Genomic DNA, 24,451 nt, shown 5'->3' with positions numbered 1-24,451 from the left:
TGTGTGTGTGTGTGTGTGTGTGTGTGTGTGTGTGTGTGTGTGTGTGTAGGATACCAGTATCTGCAGGCACTCAAGTTCTTTCATCAGTCCTTCCCACCCAAGACACATGCTAGGTCTGTGGTTGCCAACTGGGTGACTATGTACAAGTAGTGGAAGAGCTTACTATATTGATTTATTAGTAAGTGACTTGTCTTTTTCATTTTCACAAGGGCCCACAAGGGCCCAGAGAAGTATTAAGCTCTGACTTAATCAAATAATTTTAAATTGATGGCAGCTAAATTTTCTCCTTGTCAGCTGTCATTTCTTCCTGCTCCTTTTAAACATTTATGGTAATAGTAATATTAAGGTGTCCAGTGAATTTGAACTGACAATTCTCTTTAGTAATGTAGTTAAGAACACAGCTGTTTTCCTGAGCACCTATGACTAAACAGCTCTATGTAAGAATCATTGTTTTATATACTGATATCAATGAGTTTTGACTCCTCACGTGTAATGTTCACATGCATTTGTGCTGTGATTTGGGTGTTAAATATAAAATAACTTTCCTCATGGGTTGATATAAGAGTATACTACAGGGTGGGAAAGATATTTCAGCCATTAAAGGCAACACTCAAAACCAAAACCTTAGGAGTATACTAGATAATCTATGTCTGAAACATAATGAGCCCTGGGCAAGTTTTTGCCATGGCCTTCACTGATACTTTGATCTCGAAATATTGGAAGTGTGAGATTAGCACAGGATGGATCACGTGAAAGCCTGCTCTACCAGGAATCTTTCTCTTTCCACCGCTCAAGCTCTCAGCTAGATGAATGAAAACAACTGTCTCTACAGCATGGCTGCCAAAACCAGTCTGGTGTTTTTCATGGAAAATCCAGCTTGCCATGAAGTTTTCTCTGTCCCAGACTCTTTGTAGCACCTCTAGTTTCCTTTTCTCCTTCAAACAACAAATCTGTTGAATGTGTGCGCACGAATGTGTGCATGTGTGCACGTGTTGGCATGTCATTTTTATTTTCAAAATAGGTGAAGGCACTTGCTGATTCACACTATCTGTTGTATCATCTAACCCTGTGGTTGGAGGGCTGTTTGCCTGAGGCATGACATGACCACCAGTCATCATATGCTAATTATGGTGAAATGCCTAACATTCTCTTGTAGAAGAGTGGGGGAGTTGTCAACCCCTCACCTGAGATTACATCTATTTTGCTTCCCTGTACCACTCAGCTGTATGACGTATGGAGCATGCTAGAGTGTTTAAGGGATGGACGGCTGACTGGATATGGGGACGGTTCTGTTGAGGAGCTTCGTGAGTTGCCATCAGTGCTGAGATGGGACTTTTCAGTGCTGCAGCTGCCTTTGAGTCACCCATGATCCTGTAGCTTCTCATCTGGTTCCTGTCAGATAACCAATTTATTGGTTCACCAAGCTGGACTTGGATGGAATTCATTTTTTGGTCTATAGGAACCTGTGCCTGAGGCGATCGGGTATCTTTATGTTTAAGCAGGAACAGTCATGCAACACTGCCTATCACCTACGTGACAGTGTAGAAGTCTGTGTTGTATGCCCTGCCGTACTCTCAGTGTTTAGTAACTGGCATCCTGGGAAGCCACTTAAAGTCACCACAGAGAAGACTAATAATGACTAATAAATCTTCTTTGTCTTCAATTATCTCTTATACTTCTGTACTTTCTAATACCACACCTTTCTCTCTCAGACAAATTTTATTAAAATATTAAGATGTTTGAGCTTGTATCATGTCAGAGTTTGTATCTATTATCAATGTGAAAAATAAGTATGGCCATGTTGTGTCTCTAGGCTGCTTTCAGAAACAGTTCTGAAAAAAAAAAAAGACAAGAAACTACATTAATCTTTTCAAAAACCTACCAATGCTAATAAACTGTATGTGTTTGCTATTTAACACCAAATGGGAACAATTATTCTATGGAAGATCTAATACAGAGGCTCTCTTTTTATGATGGAGGTGGATGATGTCAGTGAGGTTTTTATTTTCAGTCATCCAAGTGTTTTTAATCTTTACTTTGTCTGTTTTATTTATAACTGTAGGCTAATGCTTAGGAAAGCCTTTCTTATCTCAACAATGGAATTTCCCCAAGGTAATAGTTGAGATAATCTATTGGTTTTTGTTTGACTAAATCTTTTTGAAAATCTGTATTATATAAAGAGCAAAAGAATACTTAAATTTAAATCTTCCAATAAAGTTATCCACCAAGTCCAATAACATTGTTGGAACAGTCAGTCTTTGCTGATGTGAAATGACTTATTTACTATAGAACAGATTATGATGTTTATATACCCTTATACATGTTTATGTGGTTTTAATTTTGAATTTATTTGAATTTCTCTGGCTGTCGGTCTATCCTCTTCTTAAAGGATGTATTTTATAATGAGTTTTAACATCAAGACAGAGGTCTTTGCCATTAGGTAATCTTCATTTCTCCTGTTGTGAAATGTGTGAAGAATGCTAAGATTATCAGGTTGTGTACAAAGCTGAGCTTATCAACTCTGAAATACAGCCTGGCTTTCCACTTACAACAGCTGCTGTCTATCGACTTCTTTCATTTAAAACAGCCTTCCCATTGCTTCTTTGGGCCACCTGTTCTTGTTTATGCGATTCATACTGCAATGACTGGGTTTTTCAATTGCATTTTAAATTGACTAGACAGGAAAACTAATGTTCATTTTCAAATTTGAACAACTACTTTCTGAAAATCTTTTATTTCATCTTGTCTTTTCTTAGCTTAGCATCTATACTTTTTGAGTAAATATTATTATTATTGTTATTATTATTATTAATTACAGTTTATTTACTATGTATCCCAATTGAAGTTCCCTCCTTCATCTCCTCCTTGTGCCACCCTTCCTCTCCTCCCCCTCATATACCTGCTCCACTGATAGGGGTGGTCCTCCTCCCCTACTATCTGATCCTAGCCTATCAGGTCTCATCAGGACTGTCTGGATCCTCTTTCTCTGTAGCCTAGTAAGGCCATCTCATCAGTGGGAGGTGATCAAAGAGCAGGCAACCGTATTCATGCCAGAGACTTACTAGAGGACCCTTATGGACAGTGAGCTGCCCATGAGCTACATTTGAGTAGGGGTTCTAGGTCCTTTCCAAGCATGGTCCTTTGTTGATTCATCTGTTTCTGCAGGGTCCCCTGGGCTTTACTTTTGAGATGGAAGTTACGATACTATTTTCTAATGTCTTTTTTTTAATGTGTTATCTGTTGCTGTGAAATATTCTTTTTTCCTTTTATTTATTATTAGTTACATTTTATTAACTCTGTATCCCAGCTGCATCCCGCTCCCTCATTTTCTCCCAATTCCTCCCTCCCTCATCTCCTCCCTGCCCCTTTCCAAGTCCACTGATTGGGGAGGACCTCCTCCCCTTTTATCTGACCCTGTTTTATCAGGTATCTTCAGGACTGGCTGCAAAGTCCTCCTCTGTGGCCTAGAAAGACTGCTCCTCCCTTGGAGGGGGGGGAGGTCAAAGAGCCTGCCATTGAGTTCATGTCAGAAATAGTCTCTGTTCCCCTTACTATGGGAAACCAATTGGTTACTGAGCTACCACGGTCTACATCTGACCAGAGGTTTTAGGTTATAGCCAGACATGGTCCTTGGTGGAGTGTCAGTCTCAGAAAAGACCTTGTGCCCAGATATATTTGGTCCTTGTGGAGCTCCTATTCTATACTAACTCCCTCTTCTTTCATATGATTCCCTGGACTCTGCCAAAGGTTTGGTTATGAGTCTTAGTGTCTACTTTGATACACTACTAGCTAGAGTCTTTCAGAGGCCCTCTGCGGTAGGCTCCCGTCCTGTTACTTGTTTTCTCCTATGTCCAAAGCACCTCCTATTTGTCTAAGTGAGGATTGATCATCTTACCCTGGGTCCTCTTTCTTGTTTATCTTCTTTAGGTGTATAGATTTCATTATGTTTATCATATTTTATAGGTCTATATGAGTGAGTATGTACTGTGTGTGTCTTTCTCTTTCTGGGATACTTCGCTCAGAGCCCACCATTTGCCTGCAAATTTCATGATTTCCTCGTTTTTGATTGCTGAGTAGTATTCCATTGTGTAAAAATTCCACAATTTCTGTATCCATTCCTTTGTTGATGGACATCTGGGTTGTTTCCAGCTTCTGGCTATTACAAATAAAGCTGCTACAAATATGCTTGAGCAAGTGTCCTTGTTGTGTACTTGAGTAAATTTTTGGTATATGCCTAGGAGTGGTATAGCTGGATCTTGAGGAAGCACTATTTCTATGTCTGAGAAAGCACCAGATTGACTTCCAAAGTGGTTGTACCAGTTTACATTCACACCAGCAATGGAGGAGGGTTTTCCTTTCTCTACAACCTCTCCACCATGTGTTGTCATTTGAGTTTTTTATTTTAGCCATTTTGATGGGTGTAAGGTGAGATCTCAGGGTCGTTTTGATTTGCATCTCCCTGATGGCTAAGGATGTTGAGCATCTCTTTAAGTGTTTCTCTGTCATTCTATATTCCTCTACAGAGAATTCTGTTTGGCTCCACACCCCATTTTTTTAAATTGGATTACTTGATTTATTGCCTTTTAACTTCCCTAGTTCTTTATATATGGTGGATATCAGCCCTCTGTCAGATATAGGGTTGGTGAGTGCCTTTCCCAGTCTGTAGGCTGACGTTTTGTTCTGACGACAGTGTCTTTTGCTTTATAGAAGCCTTTCAGTTTCATGAGGTCCCATTTATTGATTGTTGCTCTTAGAGCCTGTGCTGTTGGTGTTCTGTTCGGGAAGTTGTCTCCTGTGCCAATGAGTTCAAGGCTCTTCCCCACTTTTTCTTCTAACCGGTTTAGAGTATTTGGTTTTATGTTGAGGTCTTTGATCCACTTGGACTTTAGTTTTGTGCAGGGTGATAAATAGGGATCTATTTTCATTTTTCTGCATGTAGACATCCAGTTGGACCAGCACAATTTGTTGAAGATGCTGTATTTTTTCCATTGAATGGTTTTGGTTTCTTTGTCAAAAAACAAGTATTCATAGGTATGTGGGTTTATTTCTGGGTCTTCTATTCGGTTCCATTGATCCACCATTCTGTTTCTATGCCAATACCATGTAGTTTTTATTACTCTGTAGTATAGCTTGAGATCGTGGATAGAGATATCTCCAGATGACCTGTTGTTGTACAGGATCATTTTGGAGATTCTAGGTTTTTTGTTTCTCCATATGAAGCTGAGAATCTTTCTTTCAAGGTCTGTAAAGAACTGAGTTGGTATTTTGATGGGAATTGCATTGAATTTGTAGATTGCTTTTGGCAGAATTGCCATTTTCACTATATTAATCCTACCAATCCATGAGCACGGGAGATCTTTCCATCTTTTGATATCTTCTTCAATTTCTTTCTTCAGAGACTTAAAGTTTTTTTAAACAGGTCTTTCACTTGCTTGGTTAGAGTCACCCCAAGGTACATTATGTTATTAGTGGCTATTGTGAAGGGTGTTGTTTCCCTGATTTCTTTCTTGGCCCTTTTGTCTTTGGTACACAGGAGGGCTTCTGATTTTTTTGCGTTGATTTTGTATCCTGCCACTTAGCTGAAGGTGTTTATCAGCTGAAGAAGTTCTCTGGTTGAAATTTTGGGGTCGCTCAAGTATACTATCATATCATCTGTGAATAGTGACACTTTAACCTCTTCCTTTCCGATTTGTATCCCCTTGATCTCCTTTAGTTGTCTTATTGCTTTAGCTAGGTTCTAATTTCTAACATGTACATATACCTAAGTTTTTCTCCCAATTAATTTTACTAGAATTTCTAGCATTGTACTTAAAATGCTGTAATTAAGATAATGTTTTACCAAGTTTTTTTCTTTTGCAGAAAAGAAATGAATTGAATTCAGGGTCTCATGCCATGCAAGGCAAGCACTTTACTGCTAAGCTACATTCGCCATCCATGGTCAGAGACCCAGTTTTTCTTCCTAGATATGTAGGCATAGGTGAGGAGAGACACAAAACATGAGAAAAATGGAGGGGACAGGTAAGCAGAAGAGAGTACACAGTCTCAGGTGGGCTCTGAGCTTCACTCGTAGAGTCTAATGAAGCAAGATGACGTGTGGACAAAGCTAAGAAGCCAGAGGCAGAGTGAGTAAAGCTGTCAGTGCTATCTGGTGACTGAGAACATGAAAAGGGGACCATAGGTGGTGACAATTTCTACTTTTAAACTTTATTTTATATTGTCTTGATTTCCCTGTAGTACTTTTCTTTTAAAAAGAAAAATATGTCTTCATTGTGCTCTTTTCCCCTTCTTTTAGGCAGAAATGTAAAATATGTCTCTATATCCTCAGACTGACAGACATAAAGTTATGACTTTTATATAAGATTTATCATCCAGAAATATAGGAGGTAGTTGGAAATTGTATTCAGCATGTAAATAAAATATCTAGTATCATCATTAGTAATGACATGAAAATGTTGTTGTTTTTCAGAGGTGATGAAATAACAAATTTATAGCTTGCAATTATTTTGCATATTTCCTCTGACATTCCACTAAACAACAGACAATATTTACCATGCTGGTCCTGTCGGTTAGTTCATTAGTAGCATTCTAATAATTTTAGTTTGGTATCTATACACTTTAACTTTACAGAACACTATGAACTTGAATTTAAGTTTTCTTTGTTAGATTTACCTTTCCAAGTGAAAATGGATTGGGATCTCTGCCAAGCTTTGGGAACTGTGAAGAATGCTCTGAAGCTGAGGCATTTTCATATTCTGTCTTATGTTCCCCTCTAGTTTATACCAAAAGGTGAAGTCGTTACACTACAGCTTTATTTTCATCTTGCCTTTTAAATAGTTTTTTTTTTCTGAGATTTTTGACACAGAATGGTTTTATGATAGTGTTTTGATCTTCAGGATCCTCCTAAGACCCTATGGGAAAGTTTGGTTTCTGGCTTGGTGTTTCTGTGACACAGTGGGATACTTAAGATGTAGACAAAGTAGGAGGTCTTCTGTTCTTTGTGCTATACACAAGAAGGAGGTGGAGGAACCCTGGCCTCTCCATTCTTTTCCTCTCTGATTTTCTTGTCATGAGGTGAATATTTTGCCATATTCTCCCATCATGATGCATCACCAAAGATCAAAGCAACAAACCAATTAATGACAGACTAAAGACACCAAAGTTGTGAGCTAAACTTACCTTTCTTTTAAAATATGTTGATGGTGTATATATTTCGTTCTAGTAACAAAGGTTGATTAATATATACTTCTCACTTCTTACATAAAATTCCATTCACTCTGCCCATCAGTTGTCCATCAGGCTCAGCATCTGCTTTGACAGTCTATACTGCAGAGGCTTTCAAGTGGGTTACATAGTAATGGGAAGAGGGACTGCCTCTGACATAATCTGATTGGCCTGCTCATTGATCACCTCCCCCTGAGGGGGGAGCAGCCTTACCAGGCCACAGTAGAGGACAATGCAGCCACTTTTGACAAGAACTGATAGACTAAGATCAGAAAGGAGAGGAGAACCTCCCCTATCAGTGGACTTGGGGAGCTGCATGCATGCAGAAAGGGGAGGGAGGGTGGGATCGTGAGGGGAGGAGAGAGGGGCTTATGGGGAGGGTACAAAATGAATAAAGTGTAATTAATAAAAAATTAAATATATATATATATATATATATACTTCTCACATAGAATTTCATAAAGGTTTAAATTTATAAGTATGTGTCTATGCTTGCATCTCTATGTGAGTATGTATACATGTGTACCTGTGCCCAGGGAAGCTAGAGGCATTGGATTCCTGGAGCTGAAATTATAGATGGTTGAGAACTGTACAATGTGGTTACTGGGAACTGAACCCCTTGCAAGTGTAATATACTCTTAGCCACTGAGCCATATCTCTGGCCTCTCATGTAGGACTTTTTCTATCCCATTTTATTAACAACAAGAATTTTGATTTTTCTGACTCTGTTAGAATATTGAAGTGTTAAGCAGATGCAGAATAGTTGTACTGACTTTTTAAATGTCCCTGATTTTTTTAAATATATAAATAATAGTTTTAAGCATTTCTTCATGGAAAAAAATATTTCTATTATTTTAAAATTGGTGCTATACAATACCAGACATTTAAAATTTTTTTAAAGTTTTCTTGGAGCTAGAGAGATGCTTCTGTGGTTAAGTGCATATACAGCTCTTGTAGAGGAACCAGCTTTAATTCCTAGCACCCCGCAAGACAGCTCTTATCACCTGTATCTCTAGTTGGAGAAGCTTTGATGCCCCTTCTGACTTCAGAGACACTGTACTTCTTTTCACATGTGTATGTGCACGCAGAGAAACAAAAATATCCATAATTAAAAACAAAAATGAATGCATCAGCATTCTTGGCAATATCTATTGTATAATTAGTAATGTGCATATAATAATTTTAATCTGGATAATATATTTTGGAGATAATATACGTGTATATGATATATGTGTCAGGAAACTATTGCATCAAGAATGACATTCATATTTATTATCAGGATAGCTGTTACATGTTATGACAACTTTGTATAACCCCTAACATTAACCTTGAGACAATACTTTTAGGCTAAGAGGTGCTGTGATCCTGGAACTAAGTTCATGTTTTGTGAATAGTTTCTAAACATCAGCCTAAAAGTGTCATTAGTGATGACATCTGGACTCACAGAAACATACCATTGGATTCTGGTAACAGTGTAGGAGGTGATAAGTATATACACCATTTTTTTTTCTCTGAAGGTAAGACTATGAGATATTGACCTAGTCTTTCATTTGAATACAATATTAGATGATATTTTGGTTTGAATGAAAAGTATCCCTCATAGCTTATGTTTTCAAATGCTTGGTTTCCAGATAGTTTTATTGTTTGTGAAGCTGTGGACCTTTTAGATAGTATAGTCTTGTTGAAGGAAGTATGCCACTTGGGCAGGGTTTTGTGGGTATATAGCCTCACCTCACTCTCACACCCCACTTTCTGCTTCCTGTGTGTGGTTAAGTGAGGTAACCAAGAAGCAGAAAGACACACATGGTATATACTCCCTCATAAGTGGATATTAGCAATATAATATAGTATGAACATACTAAAATCTATACTCCTAAAGAAGCTAAACAACAAGGAAGACATTAGGGAAGATGCTCAAACCTCATTGAGAAGGACAAATGAGATAGACATCAGAAGCAGGAGAACACAGAGAAAAGGACAGGAGCCTACCACAGATGGCCTCTGAAAGACTCCACTGATTGAGGTATCAAAGCAGAGGCTGAGAATCATAGCCAAACTGGGCAGAGTGCAGGGAATCTTATGAAAAAAAAAGGAGAGATCGAAAGACCTAAAGGGGACAGGAGCTCCAAAAGGAGACCAACAAAGCCAAAAAATTGAGCCCTTGGGGCCCTGAGGAGAATGATACCCCAACCACAGGCATTGCATGGAGAGGACCTAAAACTGTGGCTCAGATGTAGCCCATAGACTCAGTCTTAAGTGGGGTCCCTAGTAAGGGGAGCAGGGGTTTTCTCTGGCATGAACTCAGTGGCAGGCTCTCTGATCACCTCCTCCTTGAGGGGTGCAGTCTTGCCAGTCCACAGAGGAAAGCAATGTAACCAATCCTGATGAGACCTGATAGGCTAGGGTCAAATAGAAGGGGAGAAGGACCTCCTTTATCAGTGGACAAGGGGAAGGATGTAGGGGGACAAGATGGAGGTAAGGTGGGTTTGGGAAGAGATGAGAGAGGGGCCTACAGCCTGGCTACAAATTGAATAAATTGTAATAAATTATAATAATAAAAAATAAAATCTCTCAGCTCTCTGATATCACCTGCTACCATGCTATCATAGACTATACATCTGAAACCATTAGCTAAAACAAACTTTTACCTACATAATTTAATTTTGGTCATGGTATTTTGTTACAGCAATAGAGCAGTAATTAATGCACATGGGAAAATTTGCAACTGATATTCAAAAGGCATATGCATAATTTAATGACAAGTTTTGTTGCTCCAAATTATAGTATTCTCTTGATGGGCTAGAAGGAAAAAACATCAGCAATATGAAAATGTTATTGTTTATGACTTTACTATTTTAGAAGTATATTTATTAACTTACTGGATTTTCTTTCAGTCATGTACACAGGAGTTAAATGTAGAAAGAGTTAAAGCTTCAATACCCCCAAAAGAATGACTGTACTCTCCTGCTACATGTATATTCATACGAAATTACCTATCTAAAAAGCTTGAGAAAATCCCCCCTGGCTTAGAGGAGAACACAGATAGTATATGTGGGAGTTATAGTTTACACCTAGAATATGAATGCATTCCAAACTTCAGTTGTATGTTCTTGCTCTGTAATTAATAGACAAAGCATCATGGGTGTACCATATTCTCTTAGAAAAAAATATCAAACTACTATAGAGGGTACAGTTCTCTGATGCCTGGTTATATAGCCCTAGTTACTTTGTGGTATCCATGAAGAGACACATAAACCCTCCATCAGGGCAGACCTGATCAACTGTTCATGAAGTGTGTGGCAAATTTGGTAAATGTGGGCAGTGGAGGCTAAGCCAGAGTTTGAAAAGCAAGCAAAGTACAAACACTGGAGCGCTGGAAAGCAAATCATGCCAGGTCCACTGAACAGTGTTTTGCTCTTATTAACTATTTGACAGTTTACAGACTGCTGATAATATAAAAAAAATAATTGCCCGGAGTGAGAAGGTTCTTGGCAAAGACCACTCAGAATGTTCTTCTGAGCTTTGTATTTAATTTTTAGGGTCTTTTGAACTGTTGTGCCATTAATTAAAGAGAAAAAGCCAGTTGAAATGCTTCATGATAAAAGCCACTTGGAGTTCATTTTTATGTCAGATCCAACACGGAAAAATGTCTTGTCTTTCCAAGTGGTGCTGAAGCATAAAGCATACAGAATGTTATGACCTTCTCTATTAGGCTGAGATAACCAAGTGCAAACGTGTGGAAACTATGAAATGGATGGTGGCATTTTCTAATAGCAGGAAAATGATTGACGGTGATTCTGATTTAAGAAGTGTGTAGTTAGCATCCCTTGGAGTTAGATGAAAGGACTTAAATAAATAAGCTCATTTTCTCAGTCAGTTAAGATGAACTCTGGATGGGTGATTAACTCCTGCTTTGCTCAAGGAGCAATATCCTACCACATGCTTTTGTATGCAGATCTTCACAAGGCTATACCTGCAGTGTCTCCACAGTGGGCCAGAGTACCACTCTACTGAAAAAGCAGTTCTGGTTACTAACACTTTAACTACACCTTTTGGCTTTCCTAAATTTTTACTTTCCCCGGAATTCAGAAAAGGAATTTTTTTATGGAGGTTCATGTATTTAAACTAATGAGGGCCCAGAGAGCCTATTCAGCAGTTAAGGCCACTGGCTGCTGTTTCAGAGAAATTGGCTTCTTTTCCCAGTGCTCAGATGGTGGCCGCCAACATCTTTGATTTCAGACCCTGGGGAATCCAGGCCCATTTCTGGCCTCTGCGGCCACTACGTGTACATAGTGCATAGATATGCATTTATGCAAAATGCTTAGACACATAAAATAAAAGTAAATATCAAAAATTAACCTGATGAAATACAGCTAGGAAAAATGTAGTGTGCTTGAACTTAACATGTCATTAGCATGGCTTGAGTGCTGGCTCTACTGTAGTGCAATAGACTGTGCATCTTCTCTGTTCATACTCTACCAAACTATTTGCAAGTGTAGGTATCATTTCCGAGTAACAGCTCAGTGGTAAAAACAAAGAAACAAACAACGTGCCTAGCATTTTGGAGGCCCTGGGCTCTATATGAAGATTTAAAAAAGTAAAACAAGAAAAATATACAACTGTTGTCCTATGAGAAAGTGTTATCTAATAAAGGGATTCTGCTAACCACACAGGGAATGCACTGATCTTTATAGCACATCAAAGGAAGGACCATGCCCTGCTCTGGGAATAGGAAAAAGCGCTCTGTTTCATTTCATGTGAAATCATGACCATAGTTTTAAAGTATCTGATTAGCGCTTTCTCAGACAAGTAGAAATAGTGCTACCTCAAGATCCAGCTATACCACTTCTAGGCATATATCCAAAATATGCTCAAGTATACATCAAGGACTTTTACTCAACCTTATTTTTAACAGCTTTATTCATAATAGCCAGAATCTGGAAACAACTAAGCTGTCCTTCAACTGAGGAATGGATACAGAAATTGTGGTACATTTACACAATTTAATACTACTCAGCAATAAAAAACAAGGAAATCATGAAATTTGCAGGCAAATGATGAGTTCTAGAAAAGATCATCCTGAGTGAGGTATCCCAGAAGAGACAGACACACATGGTATATGCTCACTTATAAGTGTATATTAGACATATAATATAGGATAAACATACTAAATTCTGCACACCTAAAGAAGTTAAACAAGAAGGAGAACCCTGGGTAAGATGATCAATCCTCACTCAGACAGGCAAATGGGATGGACATCGGAACAACAAAGAGGACAGGAACTATCACAGAGGGCCTCTGAAAGACTCTACCCAATAGGGTATCAAAGCAGATGCTGAGACTCATAGCCAAACTTTGGGCAGCATGCAGGGAATATTATGAAAGAAGGGGGAGATAGAAAGACCTGGAGGGTACAGGAACTCCACAAGGAGAGCAACAGAACCAAGAAATCTGGGCACGGGGTCTTTTCTGAAACTGATACTCCAACCAAAGACCATGCATGGAGATAACCTAGAACTCCCTGTGGTCCATGGCAGCTCAGTATCCAAGTAGGTATCCTAGTAAGGGAAACAGGGACTGTCTCTGACATGAACTCAGTGGCTGACTCCTTTATCACTTCCCCTGAGAGGGGAGCAGCCTTACCAGGCCACAGAGGAAGACAAAGCAGCCTGATGAGACCTGATAGGCTAGGTTCAGATAGAAGGGGAGGGGGACCTCCTCTCTCAGTGGACTTGGGGAAGGGCATGGGAGGAAATGAGGGGGGGAGGGGGGATTGGGAAGGGTTGAGGGAGGGTGCTGCAGCTGAGATACAAAGTAAATAAACTTTAATTTATAAAAAAAATTACAAAACAGTGACATATGATAATAAATATAACTCTTATAAGAATTTCCTACAAAAAAGTTTCTGATTAGAAATAAGGCATCTGTCACTGCACTGGGTGGTGGTAACTATGAAGATAGGAAGTAGTTGGACCCCTGGATTACCTTGTTCTAAGCTGGTTCCATGTTCTAGAACTCAAAATATCAAATACAGATAGTACATACTGAGCATGAGCAGGGAAGAAGTAAAAAGTGTCCAGAGTTGGTAACAATGGGAATATTGAACATAAATGTTCCATATCACCCAATTGGCTATAGAATTGATGTGTAACCTCCTACCTCTCTTTGCCTAAGAGTACCTTGCAGTTGAGAAGAGCCAACTAACAGGAGAGTGTTACAGAAGAACTTCAGTAATTCTTAACTTCAAAGATTGAGGCAGATGTTTTACAAATTAACACATGGAGATTGGCACTATGCTTGAAGACATTAACTTTAAAATTAAGCCACATAATTCCTTCACATAATAATTACATAAGTTAGTGACTCTAACATACACATTTTATCATTATCACCAGGAAATATGTCAGTAAGCATCCTCGGCAGCTCTGTCATTTTCCCCTTCAAACCAAATAGTCTCTTGACTAACCACCACAGATAATTTTTTTGTAGGTTTTATTAAAATGAAATTATGCAGCATTATAAATTTTTTTAGGAGTAACTACTTTTCCACAATCCCACACTGACAAGGTGGTTAGTACCCATTTTGCTTCATGTTGTGATGATTTTGTTACCTGCGTTTATATTGACAAGTTTGGGGATGAACATCACTGGTACAAGCATGAAGAGCTATCTATGTAGTATAGGTATGAAGGACTATAAATACTTCCATAGAACATTGATCTTTTACTGACACTCTTGATTAATTTAGTTAAAATTACAAACTTCAGAATTTATAACCTAAGTGTAACAATGTAATGGTTATATTCATAAAATTACATAATGGTTTTCAATATTTAAGCACAGAACACTTTGATCACCTTCAAAACAGACTCTGCAGCCATTAGTCTCTCTTTTCACCACACTCTTTCCTAGCCATCAACAACAGTGGATCTAATTCTGCCTCTGTAGATCTATCATTTTACATGGAACCATGTAAATGGAGAAGTTCCTGTAAATAGTTTTACATAATAAATACCTTTTTAATTTCTAGTTTATATTTTGTCAAATGAGTGGTGTATGATGTTTGTTCTCTATTAGTGCAGTATACTGGGATTAATTTTAGTATATTGAACAAACTTTGGTTTCCTTAGTTTTATCTTACTTCCTTATAGCTAATATACCCTATTGGATGTTATATATACATGTAATTATATATTATATATTATTATATATTTACTAAATATTAAATGTATTATATCCTCATTTTTATTGGATTTGATTTCCTTATACACATAAATTTTTGATGTATGAGAGTCTAAGCAGTTTTTCACCTCTATGATGGTAGGAAAGATATATCCATTAGTTATAAACTGTACCTTGAATTTTCATCTCTTCTAAGGCTAGTAATATGCAGTAATAATATTCCCACTGTGTTCAACTGTAAGCTAATTTGAGTCCTAAGAAAGTTTAAGGTAGACCAGTTGGAGCTATAATGTTCATTCATTCATTCATTCATTCATTCATTCATTCATTCATTCATTCAGCAATTGAAAAGTAGTAATGCTTCTCCCCCACTTCTTTTCCTTCTGCAACAGAATCTCCTTATAATAGCCTTGAACTTGATATATAGCCCAGGTTAGCTTTGAGCTCATTACTGTCTTGATTTTACTTCTGAAGGGCTAAAATTACAGAAATGTGTAAACACAGTTGGGAGTGAAAACATTTATGATTTATGATATTTTTAGTTCATGTTGAGTTTACTGGGGCATAACCTCATTGTTAGTTGATAAGAATGTATATTTTGTAAGAAATTGTATGTCTGTAGTCTAATAAATTGAAGTTTTCTTTTCTTCTCATGTTTTTGGGTTCATTACCAGGCTGTTATGATTCTTCTGAAATTAATTCAGAGTTGTACTTATCTCTTCTTTGTTTGAAAAAGACTGTGAAGAATTGATGTTAATCTTAAAACATTTACTAGTTCTCACTACTGAAATTATCTGGTTTTGGGTTGCATTATGGGCAATTTTATAAGTACTTGTTTTAACTTACTTCATTGTGCGTTTGTTAAGGCTTATTCTTTCTAATTTGGACATATTCAGTGATTTATTTGTGCTCAGGTAACTGCTCATCTCATATAGATTTTCCCTCACAAGGATGCTTGTACTCTTTCTTTCTTCCTTCCTTCCTTCCTTTCTTTCTTTCTTTCTTTCTTTCTTTCTTTCTTTCTTTCTTTCTTTCTTTCTTTCTTTCCTTCCTTCCTTCCTTCCTCCCTCCCTTTCTCCCTCCCTCCCTCCTTCCCTCCCTCCCTCCCTCCCTCCTTCCTTCCTTCCTTTCTTTCTTTTTTTTTCAAAAACAAAACTGTTTTATTTTAAAACTTAAACCGAACAGGTACTGAGTGAACCATTGCAACCATCAAGGATGTCATATACACCTCCATGCCTTTTTATCAGGCTCATAAACTGGAGTATTTCTCATCTCCTCTGTGAGTGTATGTTGGCATTATCAACATACTGAAATTTTTTATTTTTATTATTAGTTATATTTTATTAACTCTGTATCCCAGCTGTATCCCTCATTCCCTCCCAATCCCACCCTCCCTCCCTCATCTCCTCCCTGCCCCTTTCCAAGTCCATTGATTGGGGAGGACCTCCTTCCCTTTCATTTGACCCTGTTTTATTAGGTATCTTCAGGACTGGCTGCAAAGTCCTCCTGAAAACTCCTCCCTTGGGGGGTGGGGAGGTCAAAGAGCCTGCCATTGAGTTCATGTCAGAAATAGTCCCTGTTCCCCTTACTAGGGAAAACCAACTGATTACTGAGCTACCACAGGTTACATCTGAGCAGAGGTTCTAGGTTATATCCATACATGGTCCTTGGTGGAGTATCAGTCTCAGAAAAGACCCTGTGCCCAGATATATTTGGTCCTTGTGGAGCTCCTATCCTCCCCATGTCATACTAACTTATTATAACATTTTCTGTTTCTATGTCTTAATAGAAATGTATGTTGCAATTTTAGTCATGAATTTTTTTCTTGGCAAGTGTAGTTAAAGGTTTGGAGATACGTTTTTTTTTTGTTTTGTTTTGTTTTGTTTTGTTTTTTGTTTTTTGTTTTTTTCCCCCTAAAAACGTAACCTGGGATTTTAAAGGGTTTTTGTTTGTTTGTTTGTTTGTTTTGTCTTTTTTTTGGCAATTGCATTATGTTAACACATTGCCTTTTTAAATGTAAATACGATAATCAATGTTACAGCACCTTTGATATGGTTAAGTGGGAAAGGCCATCAGTATTTAACATCTTTTTTTTCTTTTTTTTTTTATTCTTTATTTTATTTTATTTTTTTGATGTATTCCAGTCATTGCTAAACTTTCCCTGGATGTGTCCTGCATTTGATCCAGTTGTACTATGTTTCATGGGCCAACACTTTTCTGAAAAGTTTTAATTAAGGATTTGATTTTTTTCTTCCAGTTGTAAAACTTTTTAAACTTTCCAAAAAAAACTAAAGCTCAGGGTGGCCTCATCTTTGATAATGAATTTAAAATAATATGCTTGCAACTATGGATAACACACATGAACTATTATTATGGATATGTATATTTCCCAAGCTAGTAGCTCAATATGTAGGGATACTTAAAACTTGAATTTTCATTCAACTTTTTCATTTGTGCATGAGAAAAACAAATCCTGTGGTGTGGTATGACATAAAATATATTTATTGTTTATTATATTACAAATTAAAGAGGACATCCTCCTTGACAATCTCATTTTCTATGCAATAGTGAGTAATGAATAAACACATGTCATGAAAATCACTGTGTAACAAACAGTATTATCGTACACTAGAGGAAGAGGAAGGTCCTACCAGATTTGGGTCAGGTGAAGACTGTCTGCTACAGCAATGAGGCTTCATTGCTCCGTCTTCCCATGGTAGAAGGAAAAACTGACTATGAGTTCCCTCAGTCATACTTTGTAAGGATAATAAACAAGTCAGCATTTTCCAGAGAGAATGTATGGTAGGGAAGGAAGGGGAAGAAGGGAAGAAAGAGAGATGTATTCACTTAGGGGAATTTGCTCATGTGATTGTGGAGCCTGAGAAGTTCTACAACAAACCACTTGCCATTCATAGAGTGGAGACTCGGGGGAACCACCAGCACCATTCAGTTCCAGTTCTCAAACCCAGAGCCAGGGAGATGGATGTTGTAGTTCTCACCTGAAAACCCAGTGAGCAGCTGGTTCTACTTCAGCAGTCTAAAGTCAAGCATGTTCTCACAGTGCTCTTATGCCCAGGGGTAGAAGGAAAAGGGTATACTAGCTCTGGGAAGAAAATAATGGGTAGGAAGGGGAAATGGGAAGAGACAAGGAAAGAGGAAGATGAAAGAAAAGAGGAAGGGGAAAAGAGAGGGAAGGAGGAGAAGGAGAGAGCTTGGAGAGTTAGGAAAGAAAAGAGGGAGGGAGGGAGGGAAAGGTGAATTTGCTTTCTTCTGTCCTTTTGTTTTGTCTAGCCCTCGAGCAGGTGGGAGGGTATCCTCTTGTGCCTCCTTGAGCCAGGTTTTTCTGAAAAGACTCTCAAAGACACCCTCAGTAGTAGCACTTTCTCAATGCCTATATGTTTCATTTACTTCTACTTTTTTTCCATTTTTGAGATTAGAATATTAGGACAGCATTTCTGCTCCCAGGTCCCCCAAGTACCCCTTTATTATTATTTTTGAAATTAATGACCTCTTTCTTCATTATTTTTAATTCAAATCAGTTCTTACTAAACAGAACAATCACTTACTCTTTTTTTTTTTGATATCTCTATGTTTATGACATAATCCTCCTTTCAAAAGAGCCACCTCTGAGTACCATTACTTGCAAGATGAGCTTTCAATGCATAAACTTGGGGCCTACACCTACATCTAGGAGAGCATGAAGTAAATTAATATGTACTTTGTTTAAAGAAGCCAGGACATTCTCCATGTGTTCCTTCAACTCTGTGAGGGTCTGTCATAGGAAAAGTCAGAGCACAAGAACCCCAGTGTCTCTGAAGTTTGTCAGGAAGACTGGAAGGGGGTTCATCAGACTTTAAGTGGGGGGAATTAGTTTTCGTGGTCCTGTAAATGGCGGGCACTTGATTTGGTGTGTTATAACATAAAACTACAGCACAAAGTACAAACCTGTCATGAATTCTGGACTAAGTTGTTAATACCAGCCATAGCAAGTTTCTCATGCCGGTATCAGCTGCAATCCATGGGAACAGATTGAGAAGGAGAACAAAAAGATAAAAACTTGTGATGAGCTTTGCAATTGGGCCAATTAACTCTTTTTTTTTTCTACTCTTCATATACTCAGTGAAAGTTATGTACAGTTGTTTGTAAAGTGTTCAACTGAAATTTTAAGGATTAATCCATTATTTACAATAGTTTCTTTGGGGGAATACTTCTGTAATAGCCGTTTATGAGGCACACACTATCCTAAATATGCACACATATGCACACACACATACATACCCATAGACAGACACGTGCGCATGCACCCCCCCACACACACACACGTGTGTGTGTGTGTGTGTGTGTGTGTGTGTGTGTGTGTGTGTGTGTGTTGGGCTCATGGTTACCTCTGTGAAGGAGAAGAAACAGTTTTGCACTCTTCTGTCTTAGGTTCTCTGCTAGAGCCTGGAAATTAAACTCAAGCATATTTGATTGAATATATAAAAACAAGAGTTTCACAAAAAAATATGTATTATATACAATTATACAGAGAAAAATGGAGAGCAAGACAGAGAAAGAGAACAGAGAGAAGGAATGGTAGGAAGGATCAGTTGATGAATTAGAAGAATGAGACTTATACACAGGTTTTTATCAAATGGAAAGGGCTTTGGAACTTTTAGTGGGGAGGTGAGTTCTGGGAAGGTGAGGAAGTATCTGGAAAATTATTCTCCTCTCCTTATGTTTTTAGGTGATCATAGCAGTTCCTGTAAGTAGCAAGTGTGGTGATATCTTTTTAAGTAGGCATGTCCTTTAGAAAGGGGGGTGTTTTTAGCTCTTGTTTCCAGTTACCTTTAGCTTAATAGTTCATGTGCCAAGATCCATATTTTGTTGTGGAAATTTTTTTGGTACCTTTCACTTGTTATTAGGTTTAAGTATTTTTGCAAAACCAGATAGCTATATGAAGTATATGAAGAGAGCTATTAATGCGCCAGATTTAAGAGATGGGTTGATACGTATTCGTGATATGCATTTCAAAGCATATTTTACTTATGTTTGCAGAGATATGGTAGACCTGGCTTCTGCTGGTAAAGTGGGCATTCTCATTGGCTACTGTCCACAGCAGGATGCCCTAGATGAGCTCCTGACTGGTTGGGAACATCTTCAATACTACTGCAGACTCCGTGGGATCCCGAAGCAGTACATTCCAGAGGTAAGCAATGTTGGGGTTTTCCAGAGGAAATGGATCCACAGAGAAATACTGGTACATCAGCTCCAACTCCAAGGCTGTTTCTCAGCCAGAATAAGAAGCCATAGCACTAGATGAGTTCAAAGCAAAAGTCATTTTCCAACGTTAAAATTTATATTGATATTGTATATTTAAAAATGTGTTGGTGAGGAAGTCCTTCGTAAGGAGCTAAGTGAAAAATAATAACCTCTTTTTCTTTGTATCTCCAAGCTTTTCTCTTTTTCTTTAAATGTCTGTATGCTTACTTGACATTGTGATTGTGGTCAGGAACAGAAAATCTAAAACTGGATACAGTATGTTTGTGAAACTTGGAAACTTGGGGAGTTATTGGAGAGGATGTCTCTCTTGGGAGCAGGCAGAAATATTCCTGCCAGGAGTGACTTTCTTGGTGGCCTCAGGAGAATGAAGGAGCAGCAAGAATTGTAGGAACTCTGAGGCCTCCCGATATGCTATCTGAGAGTAATGGAGAACAGGTGAAACAGTGGGCATGGAGACTTACTCTTTCTCTTGATGCAAACCATGGTCTTATCAGAGCTCATAGCCTTGACAGACAGCTCAGAGGATATTCCTAACAGGAGTACAAACAGAATGGAAGATGCTAAAGGCATATTTTACCCTTTGAACACCCCTTTGTCGTGCTTGCTAGATTTCTGGTTCTACAAAAGGAGTAGGATAAAAGGAGCTGGAGCTTATTGGTTTATCCTACGAGTCTATAGAAGTTGGAACATCCTAGGATTCATGGTAAACAAGCTTAATAGCCACTGCCCTCACTGATCCATGACAATTCATTCTCTGTGTTGTTTTTATAATGCTGTAGTCTTTTTTTTTTTTTTTTTTAATTTTCTGCTCCATAACTTTAAAACCAGAACAGGAACTCTCCGCTTCGTTGTTCAGGCCCAGGAACCTTGACCTAAGTCTCATTTTAATAAACAGAGCTAACTGACCGCCCTGCAGGAGACCCACCAAGTGTACTCAAACAGCTCTTGGCTTCCAATACTAATTGTTGGCTCTATATTTAATAGGCATTTTCTCTGTCAGCTCCCTCTTGTTAGTTTTTGATTGAAGAGGTAGATTCTTGGCAGTGCCTATAAGCTGGCCTCTTCTGTCTGGATGAATGCACCTATGAAACGTCTCCCTTAATAAGACCTGGTGCTGTCCGTCACCCAGGCAATTGCCTTCTGATAGCTCACTGTCCTTCAGCCCCTGTTTTGAACTCCTCCACCAAGAAGTTACTTTAGTGATCATCAATTAGGAAGTAGCTTTATTTCTTTCATGAATCTGTAGTGGATTATGCAGATGGTAATGCTACTTGCTCATTCAGTGGTTTCTAATACATCAGCACATTTTCTATTCCTAAAGGACATGGTGCCTCTCCCAGCCAATTCCTCACTACTGTAAATCGTGTGAGCATTTGAAATATAGAATAAGCACAGGATTCAGAGGTGCTTATTATGGGATATTAGTGTTAAATAACACAAAATGATGACCTACCTAATGTGTCAGAAACCATATCTTAATGCTTCATCCACCATGGATCCCATAATGGTGGGGATTCAGAATTGTCATGAAAAATCACAATAGTTTTATAACATTACACCTACCTTAACAATTTCATCACAGCATTTCACCTGTGTGACTGTCGTGGTAATAACAAGCCTCTGCCATCAGCTGTATCAATGATTGCTGTGCATAATGCTTTACTATTGCTGGTTTATATATTTGCTATACTATAATATTTTTATTTTTGTTTTTTTCTGTGTAGATTTACTTGTACTTACAAAAATACATTACTATAAGAACACATGCCCTGGAAACAGCCTCATGCATCTTGTATTTACCATATATCTTGATTACAAAATCCGTGTCCAGTGATTGACATCTACTGCTCAGGATTGGGGAACAAGTTTTTTGAGGATGACAGAATGATGAAATCTCTGAGAATTCACTTCCTAGAATGTATCCTGTCCTTTAGTGACACATGACTATCTTTCTGCATGTCTGTCTCACATCCTGTTCAAAGCAATTAAGAGGTGTTTCCGCAGTTGGAGAAAATGAAGCACAGAGTGGTCAGGGAGCAGATCTGGAGCATAGGCTTTTGGTTGACAACATCCTGCAGTTGCTAGCAGACTAGGACAAAATACCTTCCACCATTGATATCTCAGATATATTTCTAGGGCTTTGGTGTATTAATGGAAGCAGAAATTGTATGGAGTGACTGGCCTGGAGCTTTTCTTAATTATTTACTTTTCGTTGTTCTCCAGTTAGTTGGGCCCAGGAGGACACCTCTGATTCAAGTCTTGAGCCCTGGAGACAAAACATTTTTCTCCCTTATATATCTGCCACTCAAATTGGTTCTCTTTTACAGGCTTCCATCTCGACCATGGAAAGATAGACAGCCACCCGTGTCCTATGATTCAAGAAAACCTCCTATGCTTGCTTAAAAGCCCTTTCTGTCTCACCCTCACAGCCCCCACTCATTTTCATCTCCTGCCCTCCAACCGAAGCCTTGTACTGAGTATTGCTTGTAGTACAGGACACTCAATTCACCTATTCCAAGTTTGCTGATCTGCTCCAGCTATGTACGTAATCTTGTCGTTTACACTTGTAACTCTCAGATGTAACCGGAAAAGGTTACCCCTTCGTTTGACTTAGATTTAAGATCCATATGTTAAAGTGCTCATTTCCAGTTTATCATTTATGCTATACTGTTTGTGTAGCAGGTGCATTTTAAGCCTTTATTCAGTCTGACCAGTCTGGTGAAACTAGTATCAAATCATCACTAAATGGCTCAGGAATGCAGTTATAATCAGGGATGCTATGGAAGATATGTAAGAGACTCTTCTGATATTTCCTGAGATAATATGGCCAAACAAAACTTTTAATTGGGATGAAAACTGGTGAAATATGCATTTTTATTTTCTTCAGGGCGGGAGTAGGTCTTTTACTGGTCCTATCTTTGTAACTACCTGCACATTGCTCTTGGAATACTTCTGGGTGTTGCTTCAAGCACCTTTTCTGTAGGCATGAGTTGCAACTTAAATTTTGTTTTCCTATTTGTGGTTGGGTTTTGAAAAGAGTTCAGTTTCGACTGAAGAAGAATTGAGTAGGAGGTCATGGCAGAGGGAAGGTCACATGATTTTTGTTCTCTTGGAAATCTTTGGCTCCTTTTCCCTGGTCAATGTCTCATTCTCATCTTGAATTTCACAAAACAGCTTTGATACGGGCATCACACCTGCATATGGGCAGTCTTTGGCTCAGGAACCTGATGAGTGTGCATGCTTTTCTGAACAATCTATTTTGGCTACAGGATATTTCCCAAAGTTCTGCTGTGTGCTGAATGTGCTGCAGCCTGGAAATGAAGATTATAAGTCCCGGTCTTCATCTCAAAATGTGGCATAATTTCTAGAGCTTCCTGAGAGAAAAAAATATGTGCAAGATCCTGTAACTTACGGCATTTTGTGATTGTGGGACAATAACAGTAAGATTTTTGTGGCTTCTGACATTTTGGGGTCTAGGTAGCATTTTGCCAGCCTTGATTTCTAGGTCATTACATTTGCCATTATTTTGATAGTGGCGCAGAAAAGATGGCAACAAGATGCTTCTCATTAGATCATTTCAGTTATTTTCTGAAAGTGACATTCACAGAGCATTAGATCAGACATTTGTTCCTGCACATTCTGGAATCTTCCCTATGATTAACTGCTCTGAGATTTGTAGTCTGCACTATTTAACCTTTTCTGAAGTTAGAAAAATATGACAAACATTTTCTGGTTTCATAAAAATAACCAACAGTGTTTGGCAAATTTATTAAAAATGTATTTATTCTGGGACACATTGCTGTAAAGCCAGGGCTTTTAATCATTATTTTGCTTTGTTTCTCCCCTTTATTAGCTAGCTTTCATTCCTTGTCTGAATAAACTGCATTATGTCATAATAAACATTTGCAATACCTGTACATTTTGAACATTTTCATAACTCTGAAAAGATAACCTGAATTTTCACTTTCCCCATTGCTGTTTGTTTTTGCTGGTCTACTTTTATAGCTCTTCGTGTTTGTGTTTTTCAAAGGCATGAACTCTCTGTGTGACCACAGTGTTGCTCAATGAAAGAAAGGCTTTCTCTCCTAGGAAGCCTGCTTCCAGCCTCTATCTTTTAAATGAACATCACCTGGGACCATGCTTCTGCTTTTGCTTTGCAATTCTGTGGACACCATGGGATGTTTCTAATCCCTGCAGCACAGGCTTTCTGTCTCAGAGACTTTACCGCAGCACCCCAATTAGCTGTTTGTGTTTGTTTGCTAATCCTGGGTAAAATATTTTGAAGTTTTTATTTGCTGAAAAGGGCTTTTATTCAATTTACTTTAATTGGCATAATTTGACTGATGAATACAGGAAAAAGGATGTTTTCTGTGAGGCAGACTGGGGAAAAGGCCTTGGATATTTTCGCGGAGAACAAAAGATTGACCTTGAGATGGTTTTATACTCAAGTTTTAGTCTCTATGTGCCTTTTAGGCCTTGACTTCTCTTTCCTCAACTCACAGTATTTAACCATGGACCAGGACTTGTGTGTTTTAGCTCATTTTCCAAATTACTTTGAAGTCACACAAATACAGACATTAAAGAAGATGCTCTGAAGTTTGTTATATGTCATGATCATCATATTATAACCCTAAGTTTTATATATTTGTAAGAAAAAAGTATGTACATTAGTCTAACACTGTTTTAGTTGGTGGCTTATGAAACACGATTATCAACTGTCATAATCGTATAGAATTTGTCCTTCCAAATTTGAAGTAAGGTATGTTTTTTGCTAGGCTGGTTATAT

The 24,451-nt window shown here is 38.2% G+C and overlaps 1 protein-coding gene across 1 annotated transcript in view; it reads left to right on the top strand.

The window, feature by feature from the left end:
• Abca13 (ATP binding cassette subfamily A member 13) overlaps positions 1-24,451 on the top strand; it is a 463,272-nt gene that overhangs the window by 379,616 nt on the left and 59,205 nt on the right. The window contains 1 exon segment of the mRNA XM_055624041.1: positions 19,441-19,591. Coding sequence (XP_055480016.1) covers positions 19,441-19,591 — 151 coding nt within the window.

The sequence above is a fragment of the Psammomys obesus genome, unplaced genomic scaffold, assembly GCF_907164565.1.
Source record: "Psammomys obesus unplaced genomic scaffold, mPsaObe1.curated_primary_1811, whole genome shotgun sequence".
Classification (NCBI taxonomy): Eukaryota; Metazoa; Chordata; class Mammalia; order Rodentia; family Muridae; genus Psammomys; species Psammomys obesus.
The sequence above is the reverse complement of the archived record's forward strand: the minus strand, read 5'-3'. Positions and strand labels throughout refer to the sequence as shown.